This window comes from Equus asinus, chromosome 20, assembly GCF_041296235.1.
Source record: "Equus asinus isolate D_3611 breed Donkey chromosome 20, EquAss-T2T_v2, whole genome shotgun sequence".
In the NCBI taxonomy this organism is placed as follows: Eukaryota; Metazoa; Chordata; class Mammalia; order Perissodactyla; family Equidae; genus Equus; species Equus asinus.
In genome coordinates this window covers 24,599,489-24,624,945 of record NC_091809.1, presented here as the reverse complement: position 1 = coordinate 24,624,945, position 25,457 = coordinate 24,599,489, and the positions used below count along the sequence as shown (strand labels likewise).

Sequence of the window (25,457 nt, the reverse complement as noted above, 5' to 3'; positions counted from 1 at the left end):
TGGCACAGTGGTCCTGTCTCTCTCCCTTGCTAGGTTTGCATTATCTCACAATTTACCTAAACTCAAAGCCCTTGGTTGAGTCATACAGGAGATAGTAAATATATTATGTGGTGTACTAAGAAGTGAATTTATATAATTTCACTGAGATCCTTTATGGTCAACAGTGTCTAGTACACCATAGGAAATACATCAGTGTTTTGATGATAAGTAGGAAAGACAAAAGCTGTTCCAGAGGACCAGGAGCTGGCTGCATCCACTGCAAGGCCAAGTCTTATCCTGCTGAACAGAAAAATCTCAAAAACCTCCTTCAACAAGAGTTCACAATTACCAGGACACAACTAAAAGTGTTTTGTAATCGTGCCAGTAAAAATGGTAAAAGATAAAATTACAAATAATAAATAAGACTAAGTTTCCTGTCTTCTTACTAAAATGACTGACTGGAACTTCTTAGAAAATAACTTTTGCTCCACTGCATTGTTTTTGCCTTCTAGAAAAGAATGACTATATTTACCAAGGACAAAATTCTTACAAAAAATTAAGTTTACCTCCTCACAGCTTTCAATACAGAAAGTGACCTTCCTCCTTGAATAGCAATCAAATCAACAGCCACAGGCCAAAATCTTGTAAGCAGTCCTCTGAGCACCCTGTTACTGTTATTCCTCACTGTCCTCTATAGTCTGTGGTCATTCTTCCTCAAATTCATTACATCCCTCTCTTTCACTGCAGGTGAAATCCTACAGGTCACTGGCAAGAGGGCACTGAAAAACCATGATTTTTAAGTTTTGGGTTAAGAATAAATTAGGAATTAGTTTTAGGACAAAAATGGTAATTATAAAAGAATAAAAATTAAAACTTGCCTGAGGAAAAAATACCTGAATTTGAACGCACACGACAAAATTAACTCATAATGTACAATGATTAAATGAAGGAAATTGCAAGGTATATCTGAAAACCCATAATTAAAATGAATTTTAATACATTCTGAAGAAATAAAACCACAATAGTATTTATTAACATAGGATGGATTAGAAAACATTTGACAAAATATATCAATGAAACAACTACAGAGGTGTTCATTTCACAAGGAAACACACACAGTTTTAATGACATAGAATCAAACATTATTGAAAACATATTGAGGGAACATATTCAGCTAAAAGTAACAGGAAACACACAGAGTCCTCCTGACATGAGAAATGTGATTGTTCTCATGTAGAAGAACCGGGTCCAGGCAGCCACTGCACAGTGCAGCAGAGAAACAAACTCCTACATCCTTCTTTTTATGCCCCATTGTAGCAATGATGTCATGGTGAAACAGGAAAACACAATCACCAGCACTATTAACAGCATAAGGTGTTTCCTATACAAATTAGACTTCATACAGATATCATCTAGGAAAGAGAGGAATCAGAGAATACTCCCACCACAAAGGTCTGAATTAGTTTCCCGGTGGACACAAGAAGCCTTACAGAAAGACCCCAACTCTAATGGATCTTTGATGTGACCTTGTGAAATAGTGGAAAATATACCTCTAAGAAAATAGAAATCCAAACAGTTGGTGTTGGTTTTCAAGATACTCTTGCCTAGAAGAGCAAAGAATCGACAAAATGGGATTGAGGATGGTGTCCTTGAAGCTCCTATGCAACTGTCCCTCTTCTTGTATGGTGGCTCCAGAATCTGACTAAGGCCTCGTCTGCTTCTGCCTTCCAAATCTCATGCAAGTGACACTGTTGGTGAATTCTAACATGGAACCATAAAGGGGATGGATTCTTAAAGATCTGTTTCTGAATATTACCTGTATTGACATAACACAATACATGGTGATGTGTCCAGCTCTAGATTTTGTTGCCCTATCACAGGCCTCTACTTAATGCAAAGTCTATTCACCAAATACCAGTCAGAAGGAAGGACAAAGAGCAAAAGCCCAAAGAGGAAAATAAATTCACAGGAAAGTATACTTTTTGACAAACTCACCATAAAAAAATTTTATTACAACTGTTCAATAGTGTGGAAAATAAAAACAGGCTCCTATACCCACCACCCCATCAAAGGAGCTTTCTCTAAGAAAGGTACAAAATGTACAATCAATTAGGCATATCCAGGAACTAGAACACAAGGCCAATAAGAAAATGCCAACAAGTACAAGCTGTCATTTTTCAATGGTCTCTTAACAGAGAACAACTAAGACATAAAAAATTACAGAGAAAATATCATTAACTGATTTAAGGAAAAAGCACTACTGATTAATCTTACATAGTATTGATGAAGGATCACTTGCAGAACTCTCTCACCACAATACTCATTTCTGAAAGCAATTAATAGAAACCCACAATCTAATGTTGCACTTTAAGAGGCTTGACAAACACAATATATTTACAGCTTTTATAACAACTCTTTCATGTTGAAAGTTTTCTAGAACATTTATACAAACTAACTTCCAACAAGTTTTTTCATATTACTTACATTTATATTTCTTTTTGGTGGGAGTTTCAAAGAGAAGGATGTAGGCCAACTGAAGTCTTTCCCAAGCTGTTTACATTCAAAGGTTTTATCAAGTGAGTCCTTTCATGCCATCAGGAAGAACTGGGATGACAAAAGTCTCTCCTACATTCATTACATTTACATTCTTTTTCATCTACTATGCATTCGTGCATATCTTCAAAAGTTTGCATGAGAAATAAAGGCTTTACCACTTTCTTGACATTCATAGGCTTTCTCTCCAGTGTGACTTCTTCCACATCTTTGAAGTAAAATGAGAGACGTGAATACCTTACTGCAGTTTTTACATTCACGGGGTTTCTCTCCAGTGTGAATTCTTTCATACAATCAGATAACTGCAAGAAGTGAATGCTTTACTGCAGTTTTTACTGTATTCATAGGGTTTCTCTCTAGTATGAGTTCTTTCATGTTTTCGAAGGGAAGCAGAAAAAGTGAATGCTTTACTGCATTTTTTACATTCATACGGTTTCTCCCCAGTATGAATTCTTTCATGTAATCGAAGAGCACTAGGAGATGTGAAGGCCTTACTGCATTTTTTACATTCATAAATTTTCTCTCCAGAATGAGTTCTGTCATGTATTTGAAGAGCACGGGAAGAACTGAACGTTTTACTGCAGTTTTTACATTCATGGGGTTTCTCTCTAATGTGAGTGCTTTCATGTCTTTGAAACGCACTGGGAAATGTGAATGCTTTACTGCATTTTTTACATTCATAGGGTTTCTCCCCAGTATGAATTCTTTCATGTATCTGAAGAGAACTGGGATAACAGAATGCTTTACTGCATTTTTTACATTCATAGGGTTTCTCTCCAGTATGAATTCTTTCATGTCTTCGAAGAGAACTCAAAAAAATGAATTCTTTACTGCATTTTTTACATTCATAGGGTTTCTCTCCAGTATGAATAGTTTCATGACTTCGAAGAGAACTGGGAAAATGAAATGCTTTACCGCATTTTTTACATTCATAAGGTTTCTTTCCAGTGTGATTTCTTTCATGTACTTGAAGAGAACTGGAAGAAGTGAAGGCTTTATTGCATTTTTTACATTTATAGGGTTTCTCTCCAATATGTGTCCTTTCATGTCTTTGAAGAGCACTTGGAAAAGGGAAGGCTTTCCCACATTCCTTACATTTAAATGGCTTCTCTCTATATTTTTGATAGTCACATGGTTTGTGTTCAGTGTGACATCTAATGTGCATTTTAAAGGATGAATGATGCATGAAGACTTTTCCACATGCACTGCATCCCCATGGTTTAGCTCCTGTAGGTTTCTCGTTCAGATTGAGATTTGGAATAAGGCTAAAATTTTCTCCACACTGACTACCCTCTTCACTTTCACAGAGTCTCCCTACCATATGACCACTGTAAGAAATAAGAAGCACATTATTTATGGTTTTGTATTTGTTATAGTTATTATGATTCACAAGAAACATTTAGGTTTTCTGTCTTGTCTCAATTCTATAATGAATGCTCTACAAGAGGCTTTCACCTTCATATGATCAAAACAGTGATATTCTTATATAGAGTTCATTAATCCCATTAACAAGTGAAATATTTTGCAATAACTGATCCTCTACATCACATTTCAGAATGTATATTTGATGACAATTTTCTAAGATTTGCTAAATTTGAAGCAAGGGTTATTCATTTTCTTTGTTTCTTTTTAAAATTTCATAACATACCAGAATTCTTACATCGCACACTGCCTCCTATCGTGAGTGTGACTCACCTCTGTTTTCTCTCCTGGTTTTTGTACTGAACTTCAATATTATGATCTTCCCATATTTTTCCTAAAATGCAGACCCAGAAAGATTATTCCAAAGTATTAGAAATTATAGAAAAAGTTTTAGATTTAAGTCCATGATGAGCTATGACCATTTCTAGTTTATTTACCAACACCCCCATTGCCACATTCTACATCTTGGAACAGTGCTGATGGTCAAGAAACACTTGTTCTCTAATTGATGGAGTGAAAGAATGTCCTCACTCTTACCTATAGAGGCCAGGTTCCTTAAGGTTTCCCGCATTACCTCTCTGTAGAGTTGTTTCTGTGAAGGATCCAGTAAAGCCCACTCCTCCAGGGTGAAGTTCACAGCCACGTCCTCAATGTCCACTGAGTCCTAAAACACCACAAATATGTGTAGAGCAGGATACATGAGCCTGACAGCACTGGGGATCTACACTCCATAAGCACAAAGATTATAAATGATTCTGTCATCTCCAAACATTTATTCTATGTAGTGATCATCAAAAACTCATTTCCTATACACACTTCCTCACCAATTTAATAGCATTGTGAACACATGGAAATTATTTACACATTTTTAGTGTCATCACGTTACATCATATTTCTCTGCAATGGCAGGGTACAGAGGATATTAGGAAATGACAGAAATTTTAAGGAATTAAACAAGTATTATCATTTTAAGACTGACGATTCTATATAAAGAACTCTCACAACTCAATCACAAAACATCAAACAACCCAATCAAAAAATGGGCTGGAGACATGAACAGACATTTCTCCAAAGAAGATATACTGACGGCCAATAGGCACATGAAAAGATGCTCATCATCGCTGATCATCAGGGAAATGCAAATCAAAACTACACTAAGATATCACCTTACACCCGTTAGAATGACAAAAATATCTAAAACTAATAGCAACAAATGTTGGAGAGGTTGCGGAGAAAAAGGAACCCTCATATACTGCTGGTGGGAATGCAAACTGGTGTAGCCACTATGGAAAACAGTATGGAGATTCCTCAAAAAACTAAAAAGAGAACTACCATACGATCCAGCCATCCCACTACTGGGTATTTATCCAAAGAGCCTGAAGTCAGCAATCCCAAAAGTCCTGTGCACCCCAATGTTTATTGCAGCACTGTTTACAATAGCCAAGACGTGGAAGCAACCTAAGTGCCCATCAACAGACGAATGGATAAAGAAGATGTGGTACATATATACAATGGAATACTACTCAGCTGCAAAAGAGAACAAAATCATTCCATTTGCAATAACATGGATGGACCTTGAGAGAATTATGTTAAGTGAAATAAGCCAGCGAGAGAAAGATAATCTGTGTATGACTCCACTCATATGAGGAATTTAAAACTACGGACCAAGAACAGTTTAGCGGATACCAGGGGAAAGGTGGGGTGGGGGGTGGGCACAAAGGGTGAAGTGGTGCACCTACAACATGACTGACAAACATTAATGTACAATTGAAATTTCACAAGATTGTAACCTATCAATAACTCAATAAAAAAATAATAATAATAAAAAAACACCATTCAGAATATTAAAAAAAAAAAGACTGACGATTCTTTGTGAGAAAAATTCTTTCATCTCCTTCCTTATTATCCACCAGTTACAGCACTCCATGAGGCAGAGGGTCAAATCTGCGTGAGGTTTCAATGGATAAAAACATAGTGAAGAACTGGAAACTTTTTTTCTACTCCCATCACCAAAAAGAGAGTCTAGGGGACCTGTAGAAATCAAACCTTTAATGAAGGCCAGCTGGCCACATTGTCCTAAAGTACTACAGGCCATCATTACAAGGATCAGATGCAGCTGGCTGAATGTAAATATTCCTATGGGGAAGCATCACTTTTAACACATAATATTTATCACAGACCCAGTTCTTTCTTTCTTTCTCTGTATGACTTGGTGGGACCAGAAAGTTATTTGGAACTTAGAGCTCAGACAAAGGAAGGAGGTGTGACAACTGAGACCATAAAACTGCTATACTCACGTGCCTCAAGGCTACTTCCTGCCAATTTTTAGAACACACAGTGAGACAAGAATGTGCGAGAACAGCTCTTTCCAGTCAAACACAAGAGCTTTGCCAGGCTTGAGGGACAGGTTAAGAGCTACACATTGCAAGGGAGTTCACTGAAGTCCACAATGGTTTGACAGTCAATTTGCCAATGATTATAGAATACCTGAAGGATTTAACAGTACTTTTCCTCCAAAGAACATAAAATGTCAATTCTTCAACTTCAACAGGAACTGTTTCCCATCCAGCCACTATAGATGATGCCCTGCCAACTTCTGATCCTGCACTTAAGGAACTTAGAAGCTGGAGAAAGCGTTCCTGCCCCGCCCCGTCCCACCCCGCCCCACCCCACCCCATCTCAGCTCAAGGCAGAGGGCTCAGAATACACAGCTCTCAATCCTCACCCAGTGGCAATCGGCTGTAACTGCAAGTGAATAATACCAGAATGAGAAAGACCCGACCTTCCAACACCAGACACTACATCAAATCTCCAGACCACAGAGAATACGATAAGCACCCAGAACTCAGTCCTGAGGACATAGAAATATGTAAGCTAAATGACAATGAATTCAAAATAGCTATCATCAAAAAACTCCACGAGGTAAAAGAATGCAGAGAAACAATTCAACGAGTTCAGGAGCTACGTCACAAAAGAGATTGAAAGTATAAAGAAGAATCAGAAATACTAGAGACGAAAGACACAATGGAAGAGATAAAAAAAAATACAATTCCCTGAATGCTCGAATGGACATCACAGAGGAGCGAATCAGCATAATCAGCAAAATTGAAATGCTCCAGACAGAGGAAGAGAGACAACTAAAACTAAGAAGAAATGAAGAAAGTCTCTGAGAAATATCTGACTCAATGAGGAAATGCAAAATAAGAATTATAGGTATCCAAGAAAGTGAAGAGAACGAGAATGGAGCAGAAAGCTTGTTAAAGAAATAATAGTAGAAAACTCCCCAAATCTAGGGAAAGATAGGGAAATATGTGTGGAAGAAGCTTCCAGACCTCTTAGACTTGTCAATGTAAAAAGACCTACTGCAAGGCATATAGTAGTAAAACTGGCAAAAATGAAGGACAAAGAAAGAATACTCAGGGCAGCAAGGCAGAAGAAAATAACCTACAAAGGAACCCGTATCAGGCTTTCAGCAGATTTCTCTACAGAAACCCTACAAGCTAGGAGAGATTGGAATGACATATTCAAAACTTTAAAAGATAAAAATCTTCAGCCAGAATACTCTATCCAGCAAAAATATCCTTCAGATATGGGGGAGAAATTAAATCTTGCCCAAACAAAAGCTAAGGGACTTTGTAGCCACGAGACCTCCCCTCCCCACCCCAAGAAATCCTGAAGAAGGCCCTCGTACTTGAAAAAATAAAAAAAGGGAGAAAGGGGCCACAAAACACAGAGTAAGGAGATAGTTACAATCAGAATAGGATAGCAAATATTCAACTATAGCATTAGGCTTAAGGGAAGGAAAACACCAAAAACAAAGACAATCTTGTCACTTTAACCACAAACTCACAACACAAGTTGGAATAAGATATGAGAAAAATAACTTAGGAGGGGAAAAGGAAAGGGACTGAATCAGTTTAGACTAAGGAAATAAGAGGCCATCAGAAAATGGACTATGATATACACGAGATTCTGAATACAAACTTCAAGGTGGCCACTAAACTAAAAAGCAGAACAGAGACACAAAAAATAAAGAAAGAGAAAACAAAGAAACACGTCATACAAAACTACATAATTCAATGGGTACAACAAAACAGGACGAGAAACAAAGGAAATGCAGGAAAACTGGAAAACAAGTGATATAATGACAGCATGAAGCCCTCATACATCAATAATCACCTTTAATGTAAAGGGATTGAATTCTCCAATAAAAAGACAGGGAGTGGCGAGATGGATTAAAGAACAAAATCCAACAATTTGCTGCCTCCAGGAAATAAAAAAAAAGGCAGGGCCAGACCCGTGGCTGAGTGGTTAAGTTCGTGTGCTCCACTGTAGTGGCCCAGGGTTTTGCCGGTTTGGATCCTGGGCGTGGACATGGCACTGCTCATCAAACCATGCTGAGGTGGTGTCCCACATGCCACAACTAGAAGGACCCACAACTAAAAATGCACAACTATGTACCAGGGGGCTTTGGGGAGAAAAAGGAAAAATAAAATCTTCAAAAAAAAAAAGGCAACATCTTACTAAGATTTTTTGTGTCATGAGAGCTTGGCTTGGTAATCTTCAGGTTGCGGCCCCAACACAAGGCTGGATAGAAGTGTGAGTTGCACCCCATGTGCAGCTAGATCAGGCTGGACAGAAACATGGGTGATGCTCCATTTACAGCTAAGGGTCCCACCAAACTGCTGTCAGCTCTCAGGGAAATAACAATGGTTATTACAAGGAATGTTCCAATTAGAGAAGATCATTTAAGAAATGCACCTAAAAATAAAAACTTCAAAGTTACAAACATCGATTATTGAAAGTTTCATTGCAAAAACTTAATGAAAAATTAAAGATATAAGATATACCTAAAACAAGGCTACATGACAATAAACAAAAGTTCTGACAGACACCCCCATATCTACATTCAAAGGAAGGCCTCCACATAGGCCCTTCCAAATGGTGAGGGGACTCTGAGGGATTTTCTAGTAAATTACTACACTATTCCGTTAAACAGCCAATAGAAACTATAATTAAAATTATTGAAAATCTTTGGCAAATTCTGGTAAATAGGAGCTATGCCGTCTAAACTCCACTTAGAGCCTGCAGATGGAATCCTGGGAGCAGTGGCAAAAGCCAGTTTGGGGTGAGAATTCTTACCGGACCCTGATTTCCTAGATCACTGTCTGTAGGGCCCAGTCAAGAGAGAGGAAAAAAAATTTTAACACAGTCCCCTCCTTTCAAAACCCAAACCAATTGGTTTTTGATCCTTTCTCTCCCAAAGACAGCTACTGCCTTTTTTTTTTTTAAGGTATGCTTTTTTTGGTGAGGAAGATCTGCCCTGAGCTAACATCTACTGCCAATCCTCCTCTTGTTGCTGAGGTAGACTGGCCCTGAGCTAACACTCGTGCCCATCTTCCTCTACTTTATATGTGGGACGCCCACCACAGCATGGCCTGCCAAGCGGTGCCATGTCTGCGCCTGGGATCCAAAACGGCGAACCCCGGGCCACCGAAAGGGGACGTGCGAACTTAACCACTGTACCACTGGGCGAGCCCCCAAAAGATTTTTATTACTTACATTTCCCAAGATAAGGGGGCACACCATGCAAGGTAGGCTCACAGGGGCTGCATCAGGGCTGCTCAGGAGGCAGAATCAGGAGGGGGACACAAACCTAGGCCACAGCCTTCATTTGGGTCCAGAGGAAATGTGAGTCAGGGCAGAGTGAGCAGCTCAGGACTGGCTGCTTTGAACAGTTCCAGCAGCCTTTGGGGCCTAGGGACGGTCCTCAGTCATCTGGTTCCTGGCGCTGGGTGGGTTTAGGGCAGGGAATACTGTCTGGCGTGTGGGAGGCAGATAAGGAGGTCTGTAGGGACAGGGCACTGGATCGGGCGGGATGCACATGAGAGGCCTGCTCCAGACAAGCTGTCCACCGCCAACGTGGAATGAGGTGCCCCTGGGAGGGGCAGGGTCTCCCTATGTCTGAGAGGACCCCCAAGATGTCAAAACATCTTAAAAGACACAAAATAAAGCACATGATAATACAATCAGAAAGAAGACAAAGATTTGTCTGCTCACATCAGTTCAATTCAACATGGTGAGGGAGATGCTACCAGGGCAGTCAGGCACCAAATGACATAACAGCATTCCAGATTTTAAGGACATACACACACAGTCCCCAGACAGACAGATAAAATCACACAGGCTTTATCACTGGACACACGTTTACACACCCACACACAGACACCCAAAGTCACACAGGCTCAGAGATAATGGCCCAGAGACACACAGCTCAGGCCCTGAAGAGGGAGAGTCAGGGCCCACGATGGCTGCAGTGATCATTGTGTTCCAGCCCCTCACGCTGCTATGATCACTTCCAGAAATGTGCCCCCCACACGTCCCTTCCTCACTTTGCTTTCCCATTGGAAGCTCAGTGCGGACAACAAAGCTCTGTGCATCCTCGCCCAGCCACCGAGTTGTCGACTGCAGTCTCTGTGGTCTGGGATCCATCACCCCTGAGCTCTCACCTGTGCACAGACCTCGAGTGGGTCAGCCCCACAGGCCATCCTCACCAGGACCTTGATCACTGGCCCACCCTGCAACACTAGCCGATGGGGATGGAGGCCTTGGACCTCTGCCCCCAGGTCTCCAACCAAAGAGACATCACCTTGGGGACCCAGGAAAGCACTGGAAGTTGTTGCAAGGACATTTGGGACGTGGCTTGGCTCATTCTGCCTCTTCCTGTCAGAAACAGTGGGTTCACCTCCAACAAAGAGGGCTGTGCACTCCAGGAAAGGTGGAAACCCCTGCCATTTCTGCCACTTCCTTTTGTGTGGTGCCCATTGCATTCTGGGAGCCATGTGAAGGGAGGGGGCCCCAGGACTGCAGAGGGTCTGGCTGAGACCACCATTTCCCACAGGTGTTGGGACTGGAACTCTGCAGGGTGAGTCCTGTTCCAGAAAAAGTAAGCACAGGCCTTGGTGGGTGGGCTCCAAACTCATTCTGGAGGCGGGTTCTAAGGTGAGGGAACTGGGCATGGTCTGCACAGGAGCCACTGAAACCACAGGGTGGAATGTGCCAGAGATCTCAGGGAGAGTGATTTAGGTACAGTCAGGCACCTGAGGGACTCCCAGAGCTAGGACAAGGCAGACCTTGTCTTTTTGACATTATTGGTGATTTTGAGACTATTGTGAAACTGTGCTTGTTGGTGCAGAGGTGATGTTAATGTGACAGTGGGGAGTACTGTGTTACAGGGGCCTGTGCCTCATGACATGAATTCTGGGTTCTGCCATTGTCTCACCTCACAGTCACCTGGGGCTGCAAATGTGAAAATACAGGAATCTCACTTAAAATGGGGCCAGGAAGACCTGAAGGGGGAACTCTTACACACTACTACTGACCATACCTTACAGATCCCAAAAAGGAAAAAGTGTACCTCCCATTCCCCAACAGGAAGATGCTTACTTTACAGACCCCAGGAGGGCAAGAATTTCTCCTTGCCCAGCAACAGCCCAGCCAATGAGAAACCACCACACTCAGCCACTGCACCATGTTGAACTCTCAATCTCCTTCCATGGACTTCTGTTCCAAACAGCCCCTCCCAGCAACCTCCTGTCCTCTATAAAAACAAGCCCATCTGTTCTGTTCTCCCTACCCGCCGATGATTCACCACAGTTTGCATATCCTGAATCATACTTCCTCTGCTATTCCTGAATAAACCCATTTTACTGGTAATGTAAGTGGCTCTTTTGATTTTAAGTTCAACACAACAGAAAATCTGCACAGAGTGGGACAGGTGTAGCATCCAAATATTTTTCCCAGCAAGGAGGCAGAGTAGGCTTGAAATGGGAAACTTAAGGACTGGAAACAGCCACAAGACCTGCTCTGGGAAGACATGATGTTGGTGCCCAAGGATTAGATTAGGATGTGCCCAGGCAGATCCCACTGCAGAGATGTCTTAGATGCCTTGTTATGTTTCAGACCATGGCATTCCCAGGACATGACCCAGGAAACCTGGTGTCAAGGATGGAGGCTGAGAGCCCTGTCACTTTCTCACCAGTTATGTGAATAACACGAGGGTAGGTGTAGCCCTAGAGGACGTTTTCTAATTCAGACTGGGTGCCAGGAAAAGTCTATCATGGCCTATGTCCTTCCTTCTCCTTCTTCTTTATCCTAATAAGGAACCCAAGGTGGTGGAAGGAAGTGTTGCACACGTAGCAATCAAAGTTCAGGAGAATTCCACATTCTCCTAGCATGTGAAAACATTTTTATTGTTTTCTCTCAATTGTTTTCTGTATATACCCATACTATTTTAAGAGGTGTTATAAGTTTTCATAAATGTGTAGTTACACCACCATCAGGATGGAGAACACTCCATCACCCTAAAGGAACTGTCCCATGGTGCCCATTAGTACTGAACTCTCCCACCCTTAAGAACTGATGTGTTTAGGTTCCTGTACCTTTGCCTTTTCCAGAGTGTGATATAAATGGAACACCATGTTGTCTTATGAGTTCTTTTGGGAACTTTGATAGAACATTTGTAAGAGTGCATGATTATACAAACCTTGCAACATTCTTGTGAGTTTAAAATTTTTGACATTGCCCAGTATGTCTTCAACACTAAGAGATTCCACTGTTATGAGCTCTGAGAAATGGGTAAAACCCTGTGCTTAACTTTCTTTACTTGTATTATGGGAGGAAGGATGGGGACAAGGGAGCAAATGATACACTAATAATAACAGAATCACATAATTTCTACACTGCTAAGAAAAGACAAGTTAGCACCGAAAAAAGGGAACAAGCTTGGATTTCCACGTTGTTTAATGAAACAAAAGCTGTTTCAAGTTTTACCCCGTCTTCCATAACACCTCCTGGAAATGTAAACATATGGGAATGATCCCTGAAAACAGTAAAAATGGGCTTTGGTGACTTTGTGAATTACTGAAGCAAAAATCTCCTAGCTACTCCTCTTACAAAAAGGCATAGAAAATGTCCCAGTTTGAGGATGTCCATTTTACCTCCTTTGCCACCACATAGGATATTACTCAAAATGATAGTGTGCCTCTGTCTACAGCTCACCTTAATCATTCCTTGGATTATTACCCTCTAAAGATTCATAGCTCTTTTTAATGTTTTAACCAGGAAATCACATTGAACTTGCACAGATATCATTCTACTCATAGGAAAACAAAGGATGGGCTACAACTGTGCAGATGACCTGAACCCTTCCTCAAACTGGGAGAAAATTGAGGATTTCATGGGGTACAAATTGTGTCATTCAGTCTGAAGAGCAGCAAAATGATATGCTGAATCAGAAGGCAATTTCAAATCCTTTCAACTGAAGTTAAACTGAAACAGAGATACCACAAACACCCATGGCCCAAAGCAATGGAAGTCTCAAGTTCCGGATAATCGTGTATCTGGATCGTGCTCAAATAGCCCATGCAGTAAAACATTTAACCATGGCTAAAATGAAGATGAACTCTGTCTCTGCCTTATCTTTATGGGGAACCATTGCAGTTAGCCCCAAGAAGGTAGGAATTTTGGTATTGCTGCCCATTGTTTACATCCACACCTGAGCAGTTTCTCAGTGTTTAAAATATATTATAAGGTGGGAAAACAATGATCAATGTTGACATCCTCAGTTGCTGAGGCGCCTGCCTACCATGGAGAAGTTATGCACCCATCAGTGGATGAATGGACACAAAATTGGTATATATAAATATACCAACAATGGAGTATTATTCAGCCATAAAAAACGAATTCCTACCATTTCTGAAAACACAGATGAAACCTGAAGGCATTATGCTAAGTAAAATAAGTTAGAGAAAGACAAATACTTTATGATCTCACTTACGTGTGGAATTGAAATAAAACACAAACAAATCAAACTCATACAAAAGAGATTAGTCTGTTGATTACCAGAGGTGGGAGTGGGGAGGCAATTGGAGGAAGGTGATCAAAAGGTACAAACTTCCAGTTATAAGATAAATAACTACTATGGAGGTAATGTACGACATGATTATAGCTAACACTGCTGTGTGATATATAGGAAAGCTGTTAAGACAGTAAATCCCATGAGTTTTCATCACAAAGAGATTATTCTTTTCTTCTTTCCTCTCTTTTTATTCTGTCTATATGAGAAGATGGACGTTAGCTGATCTACTGTGGTAAGCATTTCACCATATGTGTAAATCAAACCATCATGTTGGACACCTTAAATTTACACAGTCGTGTACGTCAATTTTTTCCTCAATAAAACTGGGGTAAAAAAGGAGTCAGAGACTTCTGGTCCTGGTCTGTCATACAAGGAGCTCAGAAGCTGGATTCCAGTCCTCAGAAGGAAAAAGCCAAGAAACCTACTCTTCCATCAGAGAATTGAGGTCACAGGGTAAACCACTGTCTCCACAATTAAGAGAAAATGTAGGCATTTAAAAATAAACCCCAAATATTCTGTTCTTAACAAGGCATGACCTACAAGTAATCTATTTCACAAGAGCATAACTGACTGGGATTTTCCAGAGCCTACCTGACCTGGGGGGAGGGAAAGAGCCAACTTGAGTCTCTTCTAGTCTTCTCTGCTCTCAAAGGTGGGGTACATGTGAGGATGATAGTATTTTTTTCCCCTCCTGACACAAAATATTTGGCACCTGTCCCAATGCCACTTCTCCAGCTCTACATCACCAAAGAGGTGTCCAACAGGTCAATTCAATCCTAACACTAACCACCCAGAGTTCACATCAGGCTCCACAGGATAAGAGGTCAGTCCCACAGACTGCCCTTCTTTAGATGCCAACCACAAATGGGGTGCCCAGGCTGCCAGCATTTCTACTCAGCTGTCAACAAATTTGTAGATTCCCTCCACACTTTATTACATTTGGTAATTTACTGAAATGATTCTGAGATCTCAGCAAACTGCTTTAATTACTATTATTGGTTTACTATAAAGGATACAACTCAGGAACAGACAAAAGGCAGACATGTATAGGGCAAAGTAGGGCAGTGGTATGGGTGAGGGGGGTGGAGGGGGCTGCAGAGATTCCACATCCTCTCTGACACTCCACCCTCCCAGCACCTGCGTGTGTTCACCAACCCAGAAACCCTCTGAATTCTGTCTGTAAGGGTTCCGATGGAGGTTTCATTACATGAGCACAACTTATTAAATCATTGGCCATTGGTATTAACTCAGTCTCCAGCCCCTCTCCTCTCCACAGGGGCTGGGAGCTGGGGCTGAAATTCCAAGCCTCTAATCAAGGCTTGGTGTTTCCAGTGTCCAACCCCCATCCTGAAGCCATCTAATAGCTGTTCAAGAGTTGCCTCATTAAAACAAAAAATCTATCACCCTTATCGCTCAAGTAATTCCAAGGGCTTCAAGAGGTTTTTCTAGGAACAACAGACAAAGATCCAATACCTTTCTTATTGTACCACAGAAGTTCAAGCCCAGATACACAAGCTCACTAAAACATTGAGACCCAATCACCGGACTGGAGAATGCTTCCCCTCTGCCCACACCTCCCTCTACATCAACGGGGCTCTTGTTTAATGTCAGTGGACTACACTGAAGGAACTAGATGCTTTCCAGTAACATCAGGAGGAAGGCAAGGACGTCCCCTCCCACCACTCCTAGTCAACCTTGTACTAGAATTATTAGAATCGCTATAAAATTAGCTAAGGCTAATGCAATTAAACATGAAAAGTAAATAAAAGGTATATAAATTGGGAGGCAGGAAATCAAACTATCCTTGTGGCACAAGGTTGTCTATGAAGAAAATCTCAAAGAATCCCCAATAACAGAGAAATCCCTTGAACTAAGAAGAGTGTAGAGGAAGGATGAAAGATAAAATGCTAATATACAAGTCAATTGTTTTCTATAGACCTACAGATATAGTGAACTCATCTTTGACAGAGGACCTAAAACAAATCAATGGGAAAACATCTTTTCAACAAATACTGCCAGAAAATCTGGCCATCCACTGGCCAAAAAATAAAAAAGAATCAAGACACGACTAGATAAATTTCACCAAAATTAATTAGAATTTAATTATAGACCTTAGTATTAATGTAAAACCAGAATAGACCTAAAATATAACATAGTTGAAAACCTATGCGGTCTTTGTTTTGTTGTTAATTCTTAGATACAACACCAAAAGCAAAATCCAAGATAGAAAAAAATAAGATTGATTTCATTAAAACGAAAAACCTCTGCTCAGTGACACACAATGTTACGAGATGAAAACAAGTCATAGACTGGCAGATAATCTTTGGAAATCACTTATCTGATAAAGAACTGGTAACCAAAACAATCCAAAGAACTCCTAAAACTCAACAAAAAGAAGACAATCAACCCAGTTAAAAATGGGCAAAAGATCTGAACACACACCTCAGCAATGATATACAGATGGTAAATAAGCACATGAAAATGCTCAAAGTCATGCATCACTAGCAAATTACAAATAAAAGAAGAATGAGATATCACCAGACACTTATGATAATAGCTGGAATTAAAAACACTGAGAACAGTGAAAGGTGGTGAAGATGGAGAGCACTAGGAACCCTCACTCACCGCTGGTGGGAATGGAAAACGTTATGCCTACTCTGGAAAAAAGGCAGTTTCTGATAACGAAGCCTACTCTTACCATACGATACAGCCATCACGTTCTTTGAACTTACCCAAATGAGCTGAAAACAGATGTTCACAAAAAACCCTGCACATGAATGTTGACAGGAGCTTTACGCATTATTGTCAAGACCTAGATGTAACCAAGAATAATTTCAATAGGTGAAAGGATAAACAATCACAGGGACATCCATAGGGTAAAACATTCTTCAGTAAGGAATAGAAACCACCTTATCAAGCCAAAAATGGAAAAACTTCAAAATAATATTCTAAGTGAAAGAAGCCAATATGACAAGGCTACACACTGTAGGATTCCAAGCATGTGACACTTGAGAAAAAATCAAAGATAAGACATTGAAAGGTGACTGGTTGCCAGGGATTCAGGGGTGGGAGGAGTGAACAGGGGAGCACAGGAGATTTTTAGGACAGTACACATATTCCATATGATACAGAAATGATGGAGACATGCCATTTGACATTAGCCAAAGCCCAGGGATTGTATAACACAGTCAACACTAATGTAAACTATGAGCTTTCGTGCATCAAACTGGCCCTTCAAATGGACGACAGTGATACAAGATATAAAATACAGGGCAAACTGTGTGGAGTCAGAGTGGTTATGTGGGAAATCTCTGTACTTTACAGTCAACTTTTAGGTAAACCTACAACTGATGCTAAAAAAAAGGAAAGTCTACTAGGAAAACAGGTAAAGACAGGCACATTAATATTCACGACTGATGACAGAAACAGACCATCTTTCATTCCATTAATGTGAACTTATTTCAACAAGCCATTAAGTTGCTCTGAGGCATGTGCCCTGAGACTTAAAAGAGAGGAGAAAGGTCTATTTTTTACATTGGTAAGAGCCCAGCACTGTATGTTCTGAGAAGTGAAATGAGTGCCTTCATTACTATCAGTACTGTCTGGAACTCCCATGCGGATAAAGTGTCCTCGTGGGGCTTTGCATGTGGGCTTTGTACGCATAGAGACAAGTGTTACTTTGATTTCTATTGTAGGTAACTGTGAGCCAAGATTCCCAGAGTTTCTTTTTACCAAAAAGGGGCAACTCTCAGGGAATCACTCATAGTCTGCAATGTCTGCAGGTAGAGCCAATGATTGGTTGAGCTAAGACGACTGCTTGATGTAAGGTCAGTGTGATGACCCTTGGTGCAGTCCTTCATCAGGGATGTCACAATTAAGACATGAAAAGCAACAACTCTGCCTGAGCTCCATCATGGACAAATGTGGTGCTATTGGGCCAAAAGTTTATGCCATCCTGTTGCTTTCCACTCAGTGAATTCTAAGGAGGTCACCAGGGAGCTTCGGACTCTGGGAAAGGCGACCACCTTCAATACCATGGTACCTGGTAGGAGACTGAGGACAGGGAAGACCACCCCCTCCTGCAGGCAGGATATCCCAGAGGGCCCACGTTTGCCTCCATCATGTCTCCAGGGGGTCTCAGTAGCCATGCTGAGCTCTCTGAATGCTGTTTCCAGGTCACAAGTCAAAATGGACTGCTGGATAGATGGTTCCATGCTCAGGGCCATCTACTGGCAGGATAGCCTTATGTCACTGTAGCTCTAATGGCATATATTGTGGGGTCTAGGCCTAGTTCTTGCATCAGAAGCTATGGGCAACTTACGGCCATGATGGGTATCCCAGAAGGCACGACAGAAGGTCAGAGGCCTCTGTAGTGAAGGAGTCTCTGAGGGCACTAACAGGAGTGTTGGTTGTATGACAATTTGAAGACAGTCTCCAGACTTTTGTGGTAGGGGGTGCCATTCTAGGTGGCAAATTTGCAAGGAACAGGACAGATACGCTCAAATAAAATTTGTATACAGGAAATACGTTACCTCTGGAACAACAAAAGAACCTAGTAGATGTTGTGGATGCTAAGGGAAATAACAGCTATTTCTTCATGGTCTCAGAGAAGAAGCAGGGCTCAGATATCAAATAATTTCCAGAAATTTAACAAAGTTGTCAGGGCCTCACATCATATGAGTGGCAATGTCCCATCCACTTTTTGCAATCTCCTTTTTTTCACATTTGTATGTTCTGAATGTCTTCAGAGGAGATGTCATTAATGTAACGTCATACCTGTGTTCTTGGAGAAACCAGGATGCAGTTCAGACCCCGCCTGCAGTGGCTGTGGGAGAGCACAGCTGTGGAAGATCCATGAGGACAACCCAGTAAAGGGGCATCATGTCCCTTCAGAGGGGAAGGCCAAGTGCAGCTGAGAGGCTGTGGACACAGGACTGGACAGAACAGACTCAGCCAAACCTGTGAGAGCAGGGTATTGATCAATTGCTGGTTGGCTGTGGTCAGTAATTTCCATACTGTGGGGACTGGGTACAGAGGTCTGTGTGGTACAACCACTGCCTCAAGTTGGTAAACCACTCTGAGGTGTCATCCATTCTCTCCAGGTTTAAAAACAGGACAAATTTGGCTGTTAAAAGAAGCACTGAGAATAATCACCCCTTCATTAAGTAGGTTTTCTATACAATTTTCAATCCTTCAAGACCCTGTACAATTTACATTGGGCCATATTAACTGCTTGATTTGGGAGGGAATATCGTTGGGGTCCCAATCTGTTAAGCCAATTTCTAAGTGACAAAAGCTTCACTTAATTTTAATTCCTGCTCATTGGCTCAGAGCTTCCCAGCTCACTTTGGGATATTTTAGGACAACTGGTGTTATAACCATAGAGAATTTAGTCAAAACCATCGTTCTGATGGCTAAAAATGAAACATTTGTTCTGTCCTCTCTATTATATTCATTAACACCGCTAAGATTATCAGGGGCACCTTCCTTAAACTTAGAGGGATCCCCAGGTATAACTCTAATTTGACACCTAGTGTTGATTAACTACTTGAAGTTTTCTGAATTCGTGCATTACATCAGAGAGCAAAAGTAATTCAGACCCTGTGTTGTAGAGGCCCAAAAGTCAAGCAGTTTACCTTTATCTGTTTTGTTATGTAAATTTATTCAATACATTCTAGACGTTCAGTTGAGACAAGTTATGGACCTTTGTTTCAGTATTGTTTCCTTCCTTCTGATCTTTCCTCTATCATTTTCTTCCTCATGGGATACACTTCAGGGAAGAGGATTCCTCTCTACCCTGGTATTTATAAACTTTTTTCCTTAAAACAGTGCCTTCAGGGCTAGGAGCCTACCCATGACACTGTTCACTTTATAGGGTTTCAACCCGGGGCTTAAGTCAGGTTTGAATTTATACACTGTGCCACAGGGGTGCCATGGGTATTGTCCCCTACAATCCTGAAGGTCAGGATCTTCATGGCAGTACAGCCGGGGGCAGCAGAAGTACTGAAGGGTCGTGCAAAGCCCTCTGCTATTAGGAGTGTGGACCCAGCCCACCACCTACATGTTGTCTTATCTTTCTTTTTAAATGAATGCTCTTTCAGCAGTGGCCCTTTGACGGACCCACCTCTTGCAAACGTATCATCCCTGCCTACCACCCTCATCCCTGGAGTATGTCAGGCCAACACGGCTTCTGTCACAGCTTCACTCTAACACACAGATAAATCCCACCAGAAACACTGACCCAAGACTCATTTAAGGAGGTCCCAATCCCACAGTCCTGCTCCCAAATGCCTACAAATCTTCAAATTGCTAGTGCTGGTCAGCTGCCCCTAGAACTGAGGCTTGGTGGGTCAACAACGCAACAGGGGGCAGCACAGCTCACAGCATGGGCTTCACAGCAAGCAGCAGCCCACAGTGCATGCCGCCACCAGGCAGCAGAGCAGGGGAGCAAGTCAGAGCAAGAGAAGACAGACCCACAGGTAGGGGTCACGTCTGGACATCCTGCTCAGGGCGCCAACTGTTATGGTCAACTGTAGAAGGGTGATTACTTAGTTGAGACTGATGCTAGGGTGGCACAAACACACATAGGGTAGGACTCACACAATAGAGGTCTGAGGGGAGGGCAGGGCCGGCCTCTCAAGCAGCTCTGACAGGGCTCAGAAAGCAAGGAATGGAGCCTGGCCTGGGGGTTCACTGGGCCTGGGGGTGGGGCCGGGGCAAGAGCTCTGCACACAGGCAGGGGCTGGTGTGGGAATCTCCTGCCTGCTTGAGAGGAGAGAGCACCCAGGCTTCCTCCTCAGCTTGTCCAGGTTGGGACACAAGGGGAAGAGGGTGGGTGGGGCTTAAGCTGTGAGCCGTCACCCAAAATGTGGAGTCTGACTGCTCATTACAGGGACAAAGTGGGCAAGAAAAATATGCATTCTCAACTGATTTATATAAAGAAACACTAACAGGGGCTCAAAAATGATCAAAACTGTGTATCTGGATGTTACTGATTACCAGTGCAGGAGGGGACCAGGATATGTTGGCAGTGAGCCTTCTCAAGTTAGACTTTGCTGCCTTACAGATTGATTTTTAAGACAGAGACATTTATATTCTGTAATTTTAACTCTTGTACATAGGAAACTATTCTGAGATTTAACTCTTTGAAACACTAACAGTTACGGGAGTGTAAACCATACAAAATAAAATTTGTCAAATCTCTTTCTAACTAGAAGGACACGCGGCATCCCAGTTTATCCTTCCCCTATAGCTCACAGTGGGGTATTTTCAGGAATAAGTGGCATATTATTTATTACAATGCACTCAGGGTTTGAGTTTAAATCCTTAACTGTATTGGATTTTCAAAAACATACAGAAGCTTTAAGAAGTTTTCCTCACAATGATTGAAATAGAATTTAATTGCTTTAGCCTTTTAAATTAATATGTTCTCTAGAGATATGCACAAAAGAAAACCAACCAAAAAATGAAAAAATTTTCCTGCTTTCCTCACATCCTATCTCTCTATCAACTTACAGTCTCAGGGCCCAAGTGCTAAGGGAAACTAGAGCCAAAGGGCTGCACTAGTCCATTGATGAAGGAATCTAAAGGGAAGAAACACAAACACTGGAATCAGCTTGGATGAGCAGCCTGTTTCCCACAGAACAGAAGGAAAGCCACAGTCAGAAGGTCCCATGTTCCTGACTCTCCTGGTGGAGACAGAGCCCTGGAGGGGGTCAGTCCCTGGAGAAGGAGGGGAGGGCACCTGAGCAGCCACAGGAAGGAGCTCTGGGAGTCCCACACACCCTCCTCTCCCCAGGGAACAGTGCACATGCTCCCTCTCTCAGGCTCCCTTCTCACAGTGAGGAAACTCTCAGCCGGATTCAGTTTAAGGTTCTGACCCAAATGGACCCCCAGGTTAATGGGCCCTAACCCAGGACACAGAACTATGACTTTCAAAGTTGAGTTACACTGTGAACAAGTTACACTCTGAGTGCACCTTCACTGTGGATGCAAAACTCCAACTTACACCTAGAAAGAGGGCCAAGGAATCCACAGCTACAACCTCAGAAAGGACGTCACTCCCCAACCCATGAGCACGTGCACCCCCAGCTTTCCAGGGCTCTGCAGCTCCTCTCAGGACAAAGGCTCCTTCCATGGGGGTGTGAGCAGTAGGACACCTACAGGGGGAGGCTCCCCAGGAAGAACAACTGGGCTCTCAAGTCGTTCCCTCTGCAGGCCCAAGGGGGCCTCAGCTTAGACTCTCTGCCCTCAGTACTCCAGCCCCACTGGAGTTTTTTTGGACCAGCAATGATGTTTTAAATGACACAAACCCAGTGTTTGAACAATCCAGCTAAAACACTCAAGCTAGTCTTTATGTGGAAACGAGGGAAAAAAATTGCATGGAACTTTGCCAGTTCAACTAGAAACCCCACATGAATGTATGGCATTCTGGAAAGGAAAATATGTTAATATAACCTATTTCCATGACAAGTAATTTTTTTATAAACTGTTAATCATACTTGAGGACTTCAGGTCCAGAAATTCATTTAAACTCACCCAAAATGAAAGAACAGACCTCAGAATATGAGTACACACAATGGGAGAGAAAAAAAGGGAAAGAATTTCATCCATGCGATGTAAAACTGGAATACTTTTTTTTTTTTTTTTGAAATTCACCTCTTTCTTGTCTCTGGAAATATTTTATATTGTATTTCAAGTCATATTGAATAAATAAATTTTTATTCATTGAAAAACTGAGACTAAAATAAAGTGAACAAATCTTTTATAGGTGACAATTCAGGTAAGGACAGTGCTGACAGGGCAGACCATCCTGGAAACATCCGCCCAAAGCACATTCCATGGGGTGTCTCTGCCAAGGAAAGACCCTGGGGGAGAGGCACGAGGATTTCATAGAACGTAGTCCCAGGAGGTTATAATTTACCCCTGCAAATTATCCACACACACAAAATAAATCTCTTAAAAACAGCCATTCTTTTACTGTGAGAAAATGATAAACAATTAAAATATTGGATCTGCTTCAAATTCACCAAGAACAAACAGTTGATAATAATGCTGTGAATCGGACGCACGAAGTTGGCATTTGTGAATGAAGGAGAGACTGGACATTTAGGCATTTGTTGCCAGCCCTAGAAAGACCTAGACTCGGGGACAGGGTTGTAGATTTGAGAACCTGCTCCACCAATGTACGGAAAATTCAGAGGCAAATGGGTGCCCTCCAGAGAGACAGGAAGCACTGGCAAGCCCACAGACCGCAGCCCCTCCGCGCACGGACCCCGCAGACCGAGGCCCGACTGTCCTGCGGGCCCTCCCGCGGGCCCCGCACCGTCTGGGACACGCGGGGCTGCGGGCACACAGCGGCCCAGAGACGCTCCAGCCCAAGTCGCCGCGTGCAGGGACCACAGGTCGCCCGGGGCCCGGCTGCCGGCCTCGCCCCCACGCTGCGGCCGGAGGGGCCTGAGGGCCGAGCGGCGCCAACCCGGACTCGGGGCCGCAGACCCCGGAGGGGACCGCTGGAGGCCGGGCCCGCCCCGCCGCTTCCCACCAGCCCCTCCTCCCGCGTCCTCACCCAGGGCCGCACACTCACCATTTCCAGGGCTCCTGGGTCCCCTGAGTCCTTCCTACGACCCCCACGGCCATTGCAGGTCACAGGGTGACAGGGGCTGTGGCAGAGCCACCAGGGAACGTTAGGAGCAAGTGGCAACCGACCCCGAGCAGGGCAGGAGCGAGAAGGGGAGGCCACGTTGGGCCAGACACTCTTCCCCCAAATCCTGACTCCGGGCCCCAAATCTCACCATTTCTAGATTTCTTGGGTCCGCTGGCGACGTTCCTGTGACTCCCGAGCTCGGTACAGGTGACAGCTCACAGAACAGGCGGCAGAGCCACGTGAAGCCTGTAACGGCTGGCAAACGCCGCCCCAGCGCGGCTGGAGCAGCAGCAACTTCCGGGGGTTGGGGCGCTTCGCCCCACCCACCTGCCCAGGAGCCGCCTCTGATTGGACAGTTCGCAGGAAACGCCCCCTTCGCCTGACTGACAGCCCCGGAGTTTAGGTGTCTGAGCAGAATGCCAGTCAGAACTCCTCCTCAGCAGGGATGTGTACATTGAAAGGTAGTGCTGGGAGGAGACTTCCGGAACTGTGATCCTTCTTTACACACGCAAACTGAAACTCACCTCACCATATGCAATAATTAGTCTCTATCCATTTGGATCTTTGTTGACAACGTGAGTCTGAGATAGTTTTGCCAGATGGGTACACAGGCACAGATACTCTGACTAGGGAAAGAGTCAAAGAAGGAGATACTGAGGATCTGATAAAAACTAACACTATCTGTTGAGTGTTTGCAGAGGTAAAGTTACCAGAATAGCCTAACCACGGAAGGTTCCTGCAAGCAGCCTGGCTTGAAGCCAGTTCTATCTGCCTCAAACCATTAAGTGAACTAAAGTGAATGGTGCCTCTTAAAATCTCATTAATATTTTAAATTCTCCTCTTCTGGGAGGGACCAAGCAGTCAATTCTAGATCATGTGATGTATGTAGTAGCATGTGTACATGCTACCCGTGAGCCTTAAAGGAACATGACTGGCAGGCAATAAACCATTATCTCCCACTTGTTCCTTAACTGCATATTCATGAATTGTACTATGATCTAACAATTAAAGGACTTCTGCCCACACACACCCCCCAAACCCTTGTTTGAGGAGACATTGCTTTGGAAGATATCCCTGGTGTTCTCCATTGCTTGTGCAGCTGATAAACCTTTCTTCACCTATTCTGCCTTGGTTGTGCTTTTTGGCTCCACAATCACCAACGTAAACCTATTGAGTTCAGTTACCACATCAGGGATGCTTTAGGTGGGCAATCTTCCAACAGTTCAATCAGATTCAGCACAAGAGTATTGGGAACAAAAACAAGCCATCATTTCAGAAGAAAAGTGACTTCTGAGTATTCAGACTGCTTAATTTTAGAAAATGTTTTTGACGTGAAAATATTTGTATCCCATGGAAAATACAAGCACGGATTCTCTCTCACTGGTGGTGAAATCACTGTCTGTGGTCATGACCCACACAGATGACCCTTACTTGTTGTTACACTATTTAATCCAACTATAATGAGACTTATCAGAAAACTGATTTCATCTAAATAATCATCTCACTGATTGGTGAGTCTGTGATACTAGAGAATAACATTCATTCTGACAGTGTTGGAATCACTCCGTGACAGGCATCCTCTCCATAGAGGTCTGCCAAGATACCACTTCTGACAACTTCCTCTCCCAATTCCTAAGGAAATACTCATCTTTGATATCATTTGAGTCAAAATGCCCCACCCAAGTCCACCTGAACTTCAGCAGTATCTCCACCATGCCCAGAGACAGAAGGATCCCTGGAGGCTATCTGACAGATGGACACTGAGGGGCAGAGCCAAAGAACCATAAGTGATCTCAATGAAAACAGAAAAGAAGGGCCCAGTTTGCAGCCAGTGCTCATTATACAAGGGGGAACACTGCTGGGCAGTAGCATCATCCAGTCACCATCCAATGTAGGAAGAAAAGTTCTGTGGGTATTCAGCATCAAGCATTGAGAGAT

The 25,457-nt window shown here is 42.8% G+C and overlaps 1 protein-coding gene across 4 annotated transcripts; it reads right to left on the bottom strand.

Moving 5' to 3' along the window:
- Positions 1-943: 943 nt before the first annotated feature.
- Positions 944-23,827, bottom strand: LOC106824408 (zinc finger protein 709-like). Of its 4 annotated transcripts, XM_044751822.2 has the most exons (6): positions 23,668-23,827; positions 23,460-23,535; positions 18,650-18,832; positions 4,492-4,618; positions 4,228-4,288; positions 950-3,860 (listed from the first exon to the last, which is right to left on the bottom strand). In XM_044751822.2, the coding sequence occupies exons 2-6, from the start codon at positions 23,460-23,462 to the stop codon at positions 2,819-2,821; spliced, it is 1,416 nt and encodes a 471-aa protein (XP_044607757.1). In that variant the 5' UTR covers positions 23,463-23,535; positions 23,668-23,827; the 3' UTR covers positions 950-2,818. The 4 variants fall into 4 exon arrangements, with proteins under 4 accessions (XP_044607756.1, XP_044607757.1, XP_044607759.1 ...); XM_044751821.2 differs by lacking the exon at positions 23,460-23,535 and having other exon boundaries at positions 944-3,860; XM_044751824.2 differs by lacking the exon at positions 18,650-18,832.
- Between the last annotated feature and the right edge of the window lie 1,630 nt (positions 23,828-25,457).